The sequence below is a fragment of the Podarcis filfolensis genome, assembly GCF_964270895.1.
Source record: "Podarcis filfolensis genome assembly, chromosome: Z".
NCBI classification, from domain to species: Eukaryota; Metazoa; Chordata; class Lepidosauria; order Squamata; family Lacertidae; genus Podarcis; species Podarcis filfolensis.
In genome coordinates this window covers 25,332,729-25,349,900 of record NC_139617.1, presented here as the reverse complement: position 1 = coordinate 25,349,900, position 17,172 = coordinate 25,332,729, and the positions used below count along the sequence as shown (strand labels likewise).

General features: G+C 43.9%; 1 protein-coding gene and 1 long non-coding RNA gene across 8 annotated transcripts in view; one reads left to right on the top strand and one right to left on the bottom strand.

Annotated features, from left to right (window-relative positions):
- Window positions 1-1,355: 1,355 nt before the first annotated feature.
- The window catches only part of TMEM164 (transmembrane protein 164), a 53,442-nt gene continuing 37,625 nt past the window's right edge, over window positions 1,356-17,172 (bottom strand). For all 7 annotated transcript variants that reach the window (XM_083596107.1, XM_083596105.1, XM_083596104.1 and 4 more), the window contains exons 5-7: window positions 16,828-16,906; window positions 7,186-7,286; window positions 1,356-6,887 (exon numbers count right to left, since the gene is read on the bottom strand). In XM_083596107.1, coding sequence (XP_083452233.1) covers window positions 6,681-6,887; window positions 7,186-7,286; window positions 16,828-16,906 — 387 coding nt within the window. In that variant the 3' untranslated portion in view covers window positions 1,356-6,680. The remainder of the gene's footprint in view (window positions 6,888-7,185; window positions 7,287-16,827; window positions 16,907-17,172) is intronic.
- Window positions 6,903-8,676, top strand: LOC310754418. The gene is made up of 2 exons (XR_014543820.1): window positions 6,903-7,108; window positions 7,818-8,676. It is a non-coding gene; the product is annotated as an uncharacterized lncRNA (long non-coding RNA).

Here is a 17,172-nt window from a genome sequence, read left to right as displayed (position 1 = left end):
TTTCCCTAACGAGGCCTCCCGCCGCCGGTGCCCTTCCACCATTTGGATTCCATTCTTAGACCAAGGTAAAGTTTGCAAACTAAGACGCTCCTTCCAGCTTTGCAGAGTTCGTAAACCGAGTAGTTTGTAAACAGGACTGTTCGTAAACCGAGGTATACCACTGTACTTGGTGTTCCTCCGTTGCGTGTAAATTCAACCTCCTGAAGTGTTTCAGAGGACTTTTTCAACTTTTCGAAGTCCACTTGGAGAAACAGAATTCCACAGCCCCTTCAAGTGTGATGTACGAGTTGCAGTTTGTGGCTGAATACCACTGTTCTTGCCACTCCTTTAACATTTTTTTCCAGCCTCCAATCAGCTGGCTTCAGTTGGAGCTACTGCTAGGCCCCTTTCATTATGTAAATGACCCATGTTTGTGTAAATCGTAAGGAAAGATCTCCCATGCTTTGTAATAAAAGCTACTTTGGGAGCATGCTTTCCACAAGCTCAGAATCTGAGCTGTGCTTTTCTTCCAGCTGCTTTTAAAAAAAACTTTAAAGGGCTGACTTTCCCTTCTCCCCTCCAGTTGGGCTTGTGATTGTGGAGTAGCAGAATGCCATGCCTATTAAGTATCTAGACCTCCTGGTCTTAAATTACTATTGATGCAGTAGTAATATGGTGACTTAAAACAAGGGGACTTTCAACGCTCCCAAGTCAAATTACAGTTTACAAGTTCGCTTTCACAATCTTAAGAGTCTTGTGGCACCAAATGTATTAAGAGCACAAGCTTTTTTGTGAACCACAGTTCACTGGGTCAGCAATGTAATCCATGAAATCTTATTGCCATCATATGCATTTTGATCTTTGAGATGCAATAGGACCCTTTGTTCTTTTTGCTCCAGCTGGCTAACATAATTACCCCCCTTTGGCAATTCCACAATCCAGTTATTTTTAAAGGAAAAACTATTATGCCAGCTGTAGGCTGATATTGTGATATGTAGATCAATGGATTAAACTAGCTGATAGGCTCCAAAATTATATTTGGCTACACAACCACCAGCCTTATCCTTAATTTTTATCTATATGCTTTCCTAGAAATGTGCATAGCTCTCAGGTACCTACTAGCTGGTGCTCTTGCCGTCAGTAGCAACTATGAACTTCCTGCATCTCCATAGGACTTTTAGAGCAAAGGATGGCTTTGTGTTTTTGCTCCAGGGTGGTCCAAGCCCTTTAGATTCTGGATGGACGTTTTAGCCACCCTCCCACAAATATCCAAAAGTGGAAGTTACCTTTAGCATAACTTGTTTTAATTCCTTTACACCACAACTGTGCTAATTGGATGTAGGAATATTTATTCCATTTAAATAAATGCAACCAACTTCCCCAGGAACAATATTTTATTAAGAGATAAAGTCATTTCAGACACAAATACAAATTCCCATAAATTCAAGTACGCGATATCTACTTTGTGTGTGTATTTGGAAAATGTTACCTAATGGGTTTTTATTACATTTTTTTTAAAAGGAAGGAGTAGTTTATAAAATTGAGCCTACTATAAGACACCTAGGATTCAGTGGAAGAGAGGAGGGCTTCAGGTGGGTTATAGGTCAGTGGAGACACACACACATCCCACTGCCAGTTTTGATGATGGAATAAGCCTCTGCCCAACGGGTACCACTGAAAAGAAATTCAAAGTAACAAAAGTAATACAGTTTGGCCAAGAAAGGGAGAAAATGAGATGGCTGTTTTTTAAAATTAACTGGCTGGAGATGTCTGCTACTGCAGGAGAATGGCAGCTTCAGATTAGATGCCATTAAAAACTCATTTTCCCCATATTTATAAAGAGGCAAAAAAGGAATAGGAATTCCCCTGATCTGGATGGTGGCCCAAACAGCAAGGATAGGTTAGCTATCCTAAAGATACCTAATAAATCATTTATGGATCACAGTTCCTGCTTAAAAAATAAATACTTAATCATAGCTGCTGCAGAAATGTATCATATGTAGGTTAATCTTCACCTCCATCACACAACACAACCACAAATGTACAAGAAATCAGGGTATTTTGCCCTATAAAGACCACTGGCGTACAACTCAAGTTCATAATACATAGCAAAATAGTTCATTCTAAAAGAGGAGTAATGAATACGGCCTTTACAAAACACTGAATTAGCAATACAGAAAAATATCAAAATTCTGATATAGGCCACAGAAGATAGTCACAGCTACACTGAGGTACTCTAAAAATTGTCTTCCTCAACCAGGTGCCCTGCAGATGGGAGTTGTTCGAACCATCTGGTGGGCACCAGGTTGGGTAAGGCTGATCTCTAATGTTAAAGTGCACATCACAGCCACCCTTCCCAGGCCTTCCATCTCTGGCTTTCCAAAAGGACAGCTTCTGCTGAACAGAAGGCTACCCTACCTGCAGCCCTAGGGAGTTCTACAGCCAGAAAGATTATACAAGAAGCTCCAAACACGAAAGCATTGCAACCCAAGTCCATGCTGATCCCGCCATATAATCTAAGTGGAGGAGTAAAAATCCACAATGCACAGCAACACAGGCATTCTAAGGTGCAGTGCTTTTTTCTAGGGGTCCTCAAGGGTACTCAGTACTGGCACCTCCCCCCCAAAAAAATGTTAAAAGTGTGGCACTTACTGTTAACAACTTCATAGTGCCAGCACCTTTATTTTTTTTAAAAAAGCACTGCTAAGGTGCAATAGACATTGGCACCCCACTTATTCAAGCACCATATCCTAACAAAAGCTACACTTTGCCTTGCAACGCTATGCCTTGAAAACTAGCTAAAGAAGCAATGAAGACAGTCCTTTAGTTGGGGGTGGGGGAGGTATGAGGCCTGTAATGAAACTTACAAATTCCAGCCTCTGGCTCCTTAAGACAATTTACACATCCACCTTCAATGAACAGGACAGCATATAAAGGCAAAGTAGGTAGGGGGCCCAACTCACCTGGAAGTCAAGCACTGGACAAACACATCTATCCATGTGGAAATTCTCCCCAGCTGTGACCTGTTACAAATTGTCCTGTCAGAAATGAAAAGCCCCTCTTGGCAAAGGATGCAATTCTTAGGTAGGTCAGGCTTTACCTATGGTAGTGGTGAAGAGCAGGGATGCAGAAGCTATGGCCCTCCAGGTGTTATTGGGCTCCCACTTCCATCAATCCCAACCAGCATGGGCATGAGCAGGCACTGTGGGAGTTGTAGTCCAGCAACATCTGGAGGGCCACAGTTTCCTCACCCCTGCTGTAGAATATTCCCCAATGGTACAGAGATAAGTGCACAACTCTGGACTAGTCATTAGAAATTTCAGGCTTCTATCTTAGAACCAATCAGGTTTTGGAAGTTCTTAACAGGGAAGGGGATTGTCCTGTCACTTAACCGAAACACCCACCCAAAAAAAGTTTATAAGAAGGGTCTTTTTGGCTTCAGGAGGTAAAACTCAGGAAAACCCAAGTTGTAGAATACTGACTCAGAAAGCAAGTTCTATTAGGTGAAGGTCCCTTTACTGAATGAGGTGGCCAACGTCTGCAACTACAAAGAGCAGACTTGGCAGCTCTTTGTCTGGAATGAAGCCAAACACACTTTTGTTCTATACTGACCAGCAGTCCTTTTATTTCAAGAATGCAGCCCAACTCACCAACATTCACAACTACAGACTGGAATATGCCACAGTGCCACACACCAGAGCCCTGAAGGGCATACTTGCATGAAGTGCCCCACACACTGATGCAGGCAGCCTCCCATTCATCAGTCACGAAAGTATGTAGCATAAGTAACAGGCAGGTGATTATCCAGACCAGTAATGCTGTCACTGAAACTAGTAATGTGTGTGTGTGTGTGTGTGTGTGTTTAACCCAGTCAAACTGATCATTAACGCAGTTTTGCTTACCTCAGAAGAGGAGGCGTGTCAGCCTTAGTGACAAGTTTGAAGTTGCTCAGCTATCTCCTCTGAAAGCAAAACTAGGTGGAACACTTGAAAGAGGGCAATGGGAGAAAACATGGCACTTTTTAAGAGTGGCAAGTAACTTCCAGGGAGAATCTGAAGCATGGACTAAGGTGATCAAGAAGCACCAACATGTTTGTTGAAAGGTGCTGGGAAAAGGTAAGGCAGAAGGATCAGGCCCCTTGTGGATGAGCAACAACATGGCACAGGGTTGAAAGATTTGGCCACTCTCAGTCAATTCAGAAGTTTCACTCAAAACCTAAAAAACAACAGCTACTATTTCTGCTCCAGGGAGGGACTGATAGAACTGGAAACAAGTACAAAAAGGGTCATCACCAAGGGCTAGGTGGCTTCACTGCGATCAAAGAAAGAAACCTACTCAAAGTAATTCTAACAGATAGAAAGGTCAGGCACAATTGCTTACAATTTTCAAGGTTTTGTACTCTTAAGATTTTATACTGCTGAATCCTACATTACTGTCTACTTGTCTACGATAAAGGATTACAGCTATGCTAGGAATTTCACTGTCTTATGCCTTTGTTTAAATATGCCACTTTGGGAGAGTAAACAACCTAGACATTAAGATTCACCACAGCAACTGCAAAGAACAACCCTGGACAGGATTACTGAATATTATGCAAGACTCCCTCCTTCAATGCTCTGCCAGAAGCAGAAAATAGGCATATGAAAAGCAGGGCTGTGAAACAGGAACTCATCAATGAGCATCTTTGATAAAACTCATGGTAGTAAAGAGTATTCACAGTATAACATGTACAAAATTCCTCACACACTACAAAGATTCCCAAAACAAAAAGGTTTACAAAGACAAATGTCCAGGATACTCTTCTTTGTATGCCAAATTGCAGTTAAATATTCAAGTTTTGGTCAACTGAAGTAAAATACTCAGTCGTGTCTTTTGCAGTTCCACAGCTCTACGAATCTCCATCCCACCATCTTCCCTTGGTTGAATGAAATGAGCTGCAATGTTGACCGTTAAGGCAACTTCTCTCTCCTTGAGGTATCAGTGACTGCAGAACGCATCCCGTTGGAGAAATATACCTGGAGGAAATATGGCAGTTGTCGTATCTTGCATTCCACAACTAAGGCAATGCAACCAGAAGAATGGTGAGGGAGAAAGAGAATGCTTAAAACATTGTCACTACAGGACACTGTGTGACCATTAAGCAGAATAGTTCTTCAGAAGGTTACAGAGGAGCATTCTTCACCTTTCTCTTCAAATCTGGGCTAACACTGAAAAGGTAACACAAATCCATTCTACTTGTCACCAGCAATCACCTGCTTCCTAAAAAATTTCTGCACCTCTGCTCAGGCAAACCAACTAGTTCTTCATGGGTGTGGTTAAGTGAGGCTAAACATAAACGCCATCAGGTGTGTTTAAGTAAACACCATCATTAATTTTAAATACTGTATGATTCAGTTTGCAGAAGGGTAAAATTCTAACCAACCCAAACAGACAGTGTCTCTTTGTAGAACAATTATTCCTACACAGGCACTGCTTGCATCAAGAGCATAATTCATTCCCTAAATTTATTACATACTTCCCCCTTCTTCATGTTTTTTCACTTATCGGTATAGAAAACCAACCTATGAGCTGGAACCAAATACAATATGGTTGGATTTGAGCACACTGGGACAGAAATCCACTGTAGCTTGGAAAGTCTTTATTTCTTGTTTCTTTTATTGGGCTGTTAATTGTTCCCCATGGTTTCAACCAGCGTAAACAGAACAGAACCTTGCTAATTTGTATTGAAGATCAGGGGATGCCAAACACCGTGATCAATTAATGATAAGTGAATCAAGTGAAACTGGCAGAAATAGGATAACACAAGATGCTCAGTGTCCACAGAACAAGATAAACTGCATTTTACTGGTAAATTTAAGAACCACCACTAGGACTGGTAGATATCTGGTTTTCAACATTCCAATCTATGTCTGAAACATGGAGGTTTGGGGGGGAGTGAAGATCAGTCGAAGGAGCAGCCACGAGGGAGATCAGGTGAAGGAGCAGTGTGCTATGCGCACTGTAGATTCCTCCTATCGGAGGCAGGCAAGCCCTCACGTTTGGTGTGCAAATTCCTTCCACTCCTCCCTAGACAAAGGGAGAAGGAAGAAGCAGCCCACCCACGATTTCTGCAGTGTAGAGACACTGCAATTACAATTACGGGGAGGTGCTGAGGCTGGGAGTGGAGTGTTCAGCCATTGGAGGGGAAAGGGAAGGCAGGCACCCAGCTGTCAGAGGGCTCTCGATTATACTGCCCTCTGGAGTTGTGAAGTCTGTGCTTTGCAATACATTGCCAGCTCAATTATTCTGAAATAGTTCTCACAATGTGGTCTGCAAACTATGTATCAATACATTGCCCAGCCCTAATCACCACCCTGTGTGATTATCTACTAAGAACTAGTGGATGCAGCGAGGACACCATATATCAATATTTGGGGGACCCTGGAACACTTCAATCCAAAGTAGCAATATTCTGTTTTCTAAAGGATAGAAACTGCTGGGAATGAATGTCACCCTCTCAGTGGGTAAGGCCACAAGTTTTGCCATTGGCTACGGGCAGTGAAAAATCAGTAGTCAGTTGGGAATGGGAGGGAACACCTTATTTTGTAACAAAAGGAACCATTAATCCACGGTGCTTTTTCCTCTTCCCCTTTTTCTGCAGCACAACCACCAGTCCTTTTATGCTTCCTGTAAAAAAAAAAACTTCCTTCCAAGAAGAAGCTTCAGTAGATTTTCTTAGCTGGGAGTCGAAGCAAATCCACACAGAACCTAAAGACAGGCACAGCACTGTAGTAGATGCCAATTATGAGTTTCCCATGAATCAAAGTCATGATCGTCTGGTGGCCGGAGGCCCAGAGTCTATACCAAGGGCCATAGAAAGGATCCGAGATGGCAGGGCACAGCATATTGTTCAAATTCACTTGTGTGGCCTAGGAGAAGGGGGAGAAAAGGATGGTTCAACAACCTTCACAGCAACCAATTTGTTTACCCAACTCCCTTAGCAACCCAGAAGCAAGCAAGCCAGTCACTCCCTGAACCTGAACCTCCCATGGCGCTGTTAACAGGCTGGGCAACAGCAGTTGGTCAGATACAGCTTCTGCAAAGAGAGGTGTGACTCGGAAGCACCTGTGCACTAAGCAACATTGCCTAGGTAAGTCACAGTAGCATTAAGCACATGCTCTTTCAACTACTGGCAGGCATATATAGCAAACATTAATGTTCACTCACCAGTCCCAGAATCTGTAAAACGCTAAAGTGGTAGATAAACATCAGTCCAGTGGATAATAAAGCCCACCAGAAATTCCAAGATGGCTCAGGAGTGTAGACACCTATTAGAAACAGAGAGATGGAGAGAAAGGAAAAGTCAATGTTTCATTGATTGCTACAGTTCCCAAGTACCTAGCGCCTCTTTAATAAGGCACTAATTTTCACACCAAGATTACAAACTGTGGAGCACCATTTCTGGGTCTGCAACCACTAGGGTCTGCACCTTACCTCCAAAAGATGAGGGATACCTCAGTTGAAAACCTTAACTTATGAACACAGTCACAATTTTATGCCGTGTATGTTTCCAAAGGCATCTGAACAACACACACATGATTACAGATCCTGGAGCCTTTCAAACCAGACATTCTGAGGATGTAACCAGCAAAAGAAGGCTTCTGCTTCCACTACTGCCTCAGACGTAGGATTCTGAGTTTGGAGAATACAGTAGCATCAAATGTGTAGTTGCTGCCAAAGTATCCTCCAAACCTGCTCCTCCTAACCTTCAGCTTCTAGTCCACTCTTGCTGTGTACAACAGATTTCTACTATCACCACCTGCAAAAACATGGAGAACTTTTTTTTGTTTACCACACAGTAAACAAGACAATCTGATTCTGCACACTGATGCTCCCACACATGGAAGGGAAGCCACTTGCAAAGGAGCAGAAGCTGCTAAATGGGAGGATCAGATCCTGTGCAGGTGGCAGGATCAGGAAGGAAAAGATGTCTTGCAGTGGCGGAAAGGAGGAGAGGCCTGGTGGGAAAGGCATCTCTCCCCCCCACATACACACTTCATCCTGTGAAGATGCAGCTGGCCAGTAGTTCTTTCCATTTCAGTTTCCTCAGGCTTATCGCTCACGTCTGCGTCTCTTTCTTGCCTGACATCCTGCCTCTGACAGCCCCAGATGGCTCTGGGAATCTCAACCCAACCGGTCACTACCATGTATCTGTATCACTATCTGGGGGTGCTTCAACCCAACTCAAACAAGGCACAGATCCCTTCAAAAAGGCCTGATTAGGCTCAAGTGATTTGGGCTGTAGCTGAATCCAGTGCACAGCACAGCCCTGCCAATTAGGCAAAGCTGCCTGAATATTGTAGGAGTCGATGCCATTTACACAACCTTGGCATTCGTCACTGAGCACCTTGACTTCCCAGGAGAGGCGGTTACGTGCGCTTCCAGGGAAGGAAACAGCTTTCAGGCACAAAGCAGCTTATAAGCTTTCTTAGCCAGTGGGTGGCTAAAGGTCAGCACAAGCTTCGGGGGGGGGGGGCGGATTTTGGAAAGCAGAGTGCCAGACTCCGTGGAGAATCCTTAGAAATCCCAGGAGTGAGCACATGCTTCTTCAGCAGAGACAGACAATGAGAGGAAAGCTTTACTGGGGAGGGGGGAGGATGATCAATGTGGTATTTGAATGCACTTCTTTCTTCCCACCCACCCCCCATGTAAATAAATGGTTGCCTATAAAACAAAGGGCGGTGCTTCTCTTGAAGACACTATTACAATAATGGCAAAGCCAATTAACGTAGGAAGAACTTTCAGTATATAGGAAGAACTTTCTGACAGCTAAGAGCTGTTTGGCAGTGGAGAAGACCACCTTAGAAGGTGGTGGACTCTCCTTCACTGGAGATTTTTAAGCAGAGGTTGGGTGGTCATCTGTCAGGGGTTATTTAGCATTGATTCCTGCATTGCAGGGGATTGGACTAGATGACCATTTGGGCCCCTTCCAACCTTTCAATTCTATGCTTCTATGAATTCTGTACTGAAGGCAGCCTCTCATTGATGGGAGGGGTGTTATTCATGCAGCTAAAACAGACCCCTTCCACTGGGGTTTCTGAAACATACAAGTTATCTTGAAACGTAAACCTCACCGGTCTCAGTGCTAGAAGAGAACAGGGAGACAGAAAATTTATTTCAGCTTTTCTGAAATGTGTCTGCTTTTAGTGCACAAGATGCTGGACAGATACCCATGCCTGAACCGCTTTTTGTGTGGAAGCAGGATAATATGAACCTTCGGTCTTATCTACTAGGGCATTTTATTGGTATATACCGTATTTTTCGCTCTATAAGACACACCCGTTCCCCTCCAAAAATTAAGGGGAAATGTGTGTGCGTCTTATGGAGCGAATGCAGCCTCTGCAGCCGCATGAAGCCTCCGGAGGGCAGTGGGAGTTCCCGCTGCGCTCTGGAGGCTCCGCGTTGCTTTCGCTGAAGCCAGGAGAGTAAGACTCTCCTGGCTTCAGGGATAGCCGCCTGAAGCCAGGAGAGCGAGAGGGATAGGTGCGCACTGATCCCTCTCGCTCTCCTGGCTTTGCTTTGCTGGAGAGGTGCTGCACAGCTTTCCCTCTCTGTGCAGCACCCCTTCAGCGAAGCAGGAGGAGAAATGGAAGGGGCTCCGTTTCTCCTGCCGCTGAAGGGGCGCTGCACAGAGAGGGAGAGAATTTTTTTTTCTTGTTCTCCCCCTCTAAAACTAAGTGCATCCTATGGTCGGGTGCGTCCTATAGAGCGAAAAATACGGTAGTTCATACCCACAAATAGTCTACACCTAGTAGAAACTGCCCCGGAGGCTCCTGACTTACTCCTGGATTTCCAGCACAGGTACATCCTTACTTAAAATAAAAATTAAAATCCACAGCATGCTCAGAACAGTTCCGAACAAATGGTGCATGTTTCAGCCAGCTGGAGAAGGAAGCAAAACATTGGAAGGCTTTCAAATGCAACTCACTCCCTTCTAGCCTTTCATCTTCAGTTTATGGCTGCTTATCTCCTTAATGAAATTCTCTCTCTGGATAGGGCTGAAACTTATTGTTTGCGGCTCCACGAGCAAGGTCGTGTATGGAAATACTGGTGATAAAAGCAGAGGGTGGGAGAGGAAGACAACTAAAATTAGGTTAGTTTTGCTCTCTCTCTTTTCATTGATTGATTGCACATATAGACCATTTTTCATCAGTCTTCAAAAGCAATTTCCCTGCTTCCTGGCTGCTCCTCCTGGCCTCTCATTAAGTTTAATTTCCTCCAACCTAGTCCTTCTCCCCCTTCCTCAAACTGCTTCACCACCACTGCTGTGTTCTTTGAACAACTGAAATACAGAAAGAGAAGGAGCAAAACCACACATTTGGATGCCTGGAATCTTCTAAGGGGCAAAATCCAAATTTATTTCAAGTTTAGTGCTAAATAAATAAAGCATATCACTGCCATGAATTCCCTGTATATTTCTCCCAACACGGATGCCTCAACACTGTTCAGCTGCTTCCAGAGATTAGGAGACCATTAGGAAGCCAGTTTATTCCTTCACATTTCTAGGTGTGAGCAAAAACAACATACAACATTGGAAGCTTCATCCCAGACTGACTTTTTAAAATGTCACTTGCATCAGAAAAGAGATAACATGAGATGACCGAACCCAGGCCAACAGGTAAAGGTAAAGGTACCCCCTGACCATTAGGTCCAGTCGCGGATGACTCTGGGGTTGTGGCGCTTATCTCGCTTTATTGGCCGAGGGAGCCAGCGTACAGCTTCTGGGTCATGTGGCCAGCATGACTAAGCCGCTTCTGGCGAACCAGAGCAGCACACGGAAAAGCCGTTTACCTTCCTGCCGGAGCGGTACCTATTTATCTACTTGCACTTTGACGTGCTTTCGAACTGCTAGGTTGGCAGGAGCAGGGACCGAGCAACGGGAGCTCACCCCATTGCGGGGATTCAAACCACCGACCTTCGGATCGGCAAGTCCTAGGCTCTGTGGTTTAACCCACAGCGCCACCCATGTCCTGCCACACCAGCTTAGTAAACAGATTTTGTCCAAGAATACAGCACACACCTTATCATTACTAAGAAGCTGCAGTTGAGAGGTCTCCCTGCACACCTCTTTTGCTGAATCAAGAATCACACAACTGTAGTGTAAAAAGGGGCCCCAATGATCACTGAGTCCCACTCCCTGCAGTGCAGGTATCTCAACTAAAGCGCCTAAGACAAAAGGCCATCCAACTTCTGTTTAAAAACATCCTATGAAGGAGAGTCCACCACCTTCTGAAGCTGTCCATTTAACAGTCGAATAGATTTTCTAATCTGAAAGGTATTCCTGATGTTTAGTCAGAATCTTATTTCCTGTAATCTGAATCCATTGCTTCAAGTCCTACCTTCCGGAGCAGGCGAAAACAAGTTTGCTCCATCTTCCATGTGGCAGCCCTTCAGATATTTGAAGATGGCTATCATATCTCCTCTCAGTCTCCTCTTATCCATGCTAAACATACCCAGCTCCTTCAACCATTCCTCATAAGCCAGGCGTAGGCAAACTCGGCCCTCCGGATGTTTTGGGACTACAATTCCCATCATCACTGGTCCTGTTAAGCTAGGGATGATGGGAGTAGTAGTCCCAAAACATCTGGAAGGCCAGGTTTGCCTATGCCTATCATAAGCCTTGGTTTCCAGAACCCGAATCAACTTGGCTGCTCTTATCTGCACACATTCCAGCTTCTCAATATCCCATTTAAATTGTGGTGCCCAGAACTAGACAGGCAGAATAGTGAGTTCTGTTTTGACTGTAATGATTTATTTGTTTTTAACTGTACGTCATATTGTGGTAACCCACCCTGACAACAATTACTGGAAATATTAACTGTTTTTGTACATGTATTTCTTCTTTAAGAAATTTTTTTGGATTGTTTTATGGAACTGCTTTTAATTGTTTTTACACTTTCCTTGTTTTAGTATTGTATATTTTATTGTTGCAGCCCACTGTGAGATTTTTATGGTAAAAGAGCACATAAGGAAACAAACAAACAAACAAACCTAAGTATTTTACAATGTAGGTTAAAAAGGTAAAGGGACCCCTGACAGTTAAGTCCAGTCGCAAACGACTCTGGGGTTGCAGCGCTCATCTCGCTTTACAAGCCAAGGGAGCCAGCATTTGTGCGCTTCCGCAGACAGTTTTTCCGGGTCATGTGGCCAGCATGACTAAGCCGCTTCTGGCAAAACCAGAGCAGCACATGGAAACGCCATTTACCTTCCTGCTGGAGCAGCACCTATTTATCTGCTTTCACTGAGTACTTTCAAACTGCTAGGTAGGCAGGAGCTGGGACCAAATAACAGGAGCTCACCCTGTCGTGGGGATTCGAACCGCCGACTTTTCGATAGGCAAGTTCAAGCGGCACAGTGGTTTAAACCACAGTGCCACCCACGTCCTAAAATGTACCGGTAGGTTAACACATCTTAAATAAAAGATGAATGCCAAAAATACCCACAACCCCCCCATACACATTATACAAAACACAATTAATTAAATACAGCTTCTTCCTCAGTGTCAGAATAAACATTATACATAAAAATCAGTCACAAAAATACAAAGGGAGATTCTGCATCATAAAACATAGGAAATAGCTAAATAAAGTATTATCTAGACATTAGGAAATCAAAGAGTATGAATTCCATATTTATACACAGAATAGTGAATAACAAGACAAAAGAAAAATCAACTTGCTCTACGGAGTCACCATAAGTTCATAGCCACAAACAAACACAACTCAGTCTAACTGTGCTGAAGGGTGGTTAAGAAATAACGCTACACGTCACCCCCAAATCTCCACAGCCCTGGAAGATTTCAGGCGCTTGTCAAGGGTCTGTGTTTCATTTTGGAAAAATGAGGCACTGCAGAGACTGTGGTGTCTTTATGGTATATGAATTATTTCCACATACATACAACCTGAGCATACAAGGGAGAGGTCCACAGCATACATACCCCAAGAAGCTTCTTCCATAGCCACAGTAGCCCTTTAGACTTAAGCAGCCCCCAACCACTGTTTTCAAACATTGCTCTCTCTCCAGCCTACTACTTCCCAACACTGTTGCTTAACTCCTAACTGCCTTTCTAAACAAAACCTTTCCTTAAAACACTGGCATTGTCTTTTTAAACTAAATCCTCAGTTGAGGGACCAATAAAATCCACTGATTTGCAAATGGTGTATGTCCTTTTATCTTTTGGCTTGCTAATGGATCATTACCCCAAGCTAACCCCTCAAAGGGAAATTATTTGACTTAATTAACTCTTAAAACATATTGATTTCCTTAGAAATCACGTTAGAAGTATCTAACGTAAATATATGTATAAAATATAAGAATGCATTTAGAAAATAAATAAATAAATAAGCAAGGAAGGAAGGGGGTGGAGAAGTGTCTAATACACGATTCAGGCAGTTTGTCTTAGTTTTTCACTCAGGCTAATTCCAAAGAGTTAAAACGGGGTAGGCAACCTAAGGCCCAGGGGCCGGATGCAGCCCAATCGCGTTCTCAATCCAGCCCGCGGACAGTCCGGCAATCAGCATGTTTTTACATGGGTAGAATGTGTAGTTTTATTTAAAATGCATCTCTGGGTTATTTGTGGGGCATAGGAATTCATTCATTATTTTCCCTTCAAAATATAGTCCGGCCCTCCACAAGGTCTGAGGGACAGTGGACCAGCCCCCTGCTGAAAAAGGTTGCTGACCCCTGGGTTTTGATGGCTTTCTAACACTTGGGGGTCTGATAACACTCAATCCTTAATTAAATTCTAGCACTTACAACGAGCCTTTACAGTGCTACCTCGGGTTACATACGCTTCAGGTTACATACGCTTCAGGCTACAGACTCCGCTAACCCAGAAATATTACCTTGGGTTAAGAACTTTGCTTCAGAATAAGAACAGAAATCGTGCTCCGGCGGTGCGGCAGCAGCAGGAGGCCCCATTAGCTAAAGTGGTGCTTCAGGTTAAGAACAGTTTCAGGTTAAGAAGGGACCTCCAGAACGAATTAAGTTCTTAACCCGAGGTACCACTGTATAGCAATATTATGCACGTGGCTCTCAACTCACACTGAGGTTATGTTCCAGGGATCGTGTGTAAAGCCAAAATTGTGTTTAGTCAAAACACATTGAATGCAATGGTGGGTGGGATTGCTGAAGTATTCCCCCCCCCCCCGGACACCTGTCCGCATTCTGCCCTCTTTCTAATTTTTAAAAATTGTTTTGCTAAGTGCATAAAGCTGAACATGCATGAGTTTAATATGCGTAATTTGTGAGTTACCTGTACATACATAATGTGTGATGCTACTGTGGGGAGGGGGGGGTTGCACCAGCCCTCTTGCTACTCTTGCACTCATGGGCTTCAGTAATCTGTAAATGGTACCCTAAACAAACGGTGGCATTATGCTGAAAAAAGGCACCAAAAGGAGCAACCACATCCTCTTTGACAGAAGAGAGAGCTCTGGCTCCTCCTGCTGGGTGATGCAGACCACACATACAAGGTTTGAACTTAAAGGGAACTTTCCTAGACAGAGACTGCAATCAAGCTACACATTAAAAGCACATTACTTCCCACCAACAATTCCGGGAACTGTAGTTTGTCCAGGATGCTGGGAATTGCAGACCTGTAGAGGGTAAACGATTGCTCCCAGGATTCTTTGGGATGAGTGATGCGCTTTAAATGTTCAGTGCTCGCAACCAGAGGCATGTAGGAGCTCTTGTGTGAGACAGGTTGTGATGCAATTGTAAGACAGCCTCAGTGCTCATTTGCACCGCTGCTTTCCTGCACCAGCACATATCAGAAGACGCAATTTAAATCTCACATGTGAAAATGTCCTAAGGCTGAGCAGCAAGCTATGTAATCAGCAGCACTGAGTGGTGAAATAATTGTTGGGCTGTACCACTTCAGCCTGCAAGTGAAGGATTGGATGTTTTGGTGCTGACACACAGACACACACACACACAAAAAAAATCAAGCACCACCTCCCTATGTATACAGAGCTAGGAGGAAGAAAGCCAAGACAGAACCCCAGGGATCAGTCACACATGCAACACCTTGTGTTAAGAGAGACAAAGCCAAGCAATTGCAGCACCACATGACTCCCTTGTGCAGCTTGCTTTTAAAGTCAAAAAGGGATGCAAAATGTGCAGCAATTGTCATTTTGGTATCAGGATAGGGAGGAGAGGGAGGGAGGGAGGGAGGGAGGGAGGGAGGGAGGGAGGGAGAGGGAGAGAGAGAGAGAGAGAGAGAGAGAGAGAGAGAGAGAGAGAGAATGTGCGTGAGAGAGCATAAGATTCTGGGATGCTTGAGGAATTTAACCTTTGCAAATTCCAATACAAACTGGCATCATCCACATGTTCTATTACACCAATATCAATGCAGTTATCCATTAGCATCTACACCTCCCAAATGTTCTGGCATGGTTAGGATTGCACCACTGGCATGGTCAGGATTGCACCACTGAGTAATGACATCTTTTGAACATTTCTCTGCTCAAAAGTGTATCTAGAGCACATTTGTGAATGCATTTTCCCTCCAGGCCAGCATTCCAAGGGCCACATGGCAGTGGTGGCCAAGGCCAGAGAGAAAAGCTACAGATGCAAAATTTACCTCCGGACAGCAAGCAATCTTACACACATATTCCTTAATCCAGGCAACCGATGTGAGCTGGTCTTTGACCGTAATAAATTATCTATCTATCTATCTATCTATCTATCTATCATCTATCTATCTATCTAATCCAGGCAACCAAGGGGCATTATCAAAGTCCGAGAACATACTGCAGCCAAGCAAAAGGAGTCAATGAGAGTAAGAGGCAGGGTCAGGAGCCAGGTGCTGCTCAGGTGAGTCCAAAGGGCTAGGCAGAGTGGCTCAAAGGGCTAGAACAAAGATCTGCTGGGTTGTGGTGGGGCTGGGTGGGATGAGAAGGTTACAGAATCTTTTAGCCAATATATATAAATGAAGTTGAGAAAGTGCATAGAAGAAATGGTGACAAATAAACACTAAGTTGCTGTGAATTGTGCTAGAGAATATTCTCCCTTTCTTGCAGTTCTGACTGCTTTCCAGTACGCTAATCAGGAATTCATACTTTCTAAGCAACCGTCCTACAAGGTCTGGCACTCGCCACACTCCTAGAACCCATGTAGGTGGAACAGATGCTGGCAACAGTTTCTGGATCTCATGTTGTCAAGGTACTGCTCACCAGCCTAGAACCTTCAATGGGCTTTTGTAATGCAAAGTTAGCCTCCCTCTACAACTTTGTGTATATCTCCAAGGCAACCAGGATTTTAGAAGGCAAGCTGGTCAACCTCTCTCGGGCCAGCACTAGAGGGCAGCAAATATCTGTAAACCAGCAAGAGGTACCTCTATCGTAATGCAAGGCAGCAGTCTTCAGATGGGAGTGTCACACACTTTGATCTTTGCTCAAAAAATCAGAGTGACCATGAAGAAATGTGAGGCTTTATATGGTTTGTCCTCTTCGTATGAACTCCCTAGGCTCCCAAATTAATTTTTTTCTGTTCCAGCAGGCTTTTCGCCTCACTGATTTCACATTCTGCTTCCCAAGTATAACATGGAATAAATGTATCTAGGGATGGAGGTGGGGAAAATCTTCATTTGGAAGCCTCAACTTCTATACAGATTGATAGATGTGCTCCAATTGGATTGTGCACCTCTCCAAACTTAGGGGACGAAGGCATATAAAATATGTATACAAAATGTGTACAATTTAAATGCAAAGTGGAGGGCCTTAAAAAAAATCTCCGAATAAGCCTTACACACTTACACTTACACACACACACACACACACACACACACACACACACACTACTACATACCTCTTTTATTCAGTAGATAGATGGGAACAATGTACAACATGACATGCTGAATGTAATAGACCTCCAATTCAAAAGGTAGCTGGGGAAAGAAGGAAAAGAAAGTAGTAAGTACTTTGCATAAATTAACATAAGACTATAGATGGAGTCCTGTGGGATCAGGCAAAAGGCCCATCTAGTCCAGTACTCTGGTCTCACATAGGCCAACCACATGTCTTTGGGAAGCCCACAAGAAGGACCTGAGGGCCATAGTGCTCTTCCCACCAGTGATTCTCAGCAGCTAGTATTCAGAAGCATCCTGCCATCATTTATTTACAGAACTGCATCTGGGAATAGCCAACTTTCTAT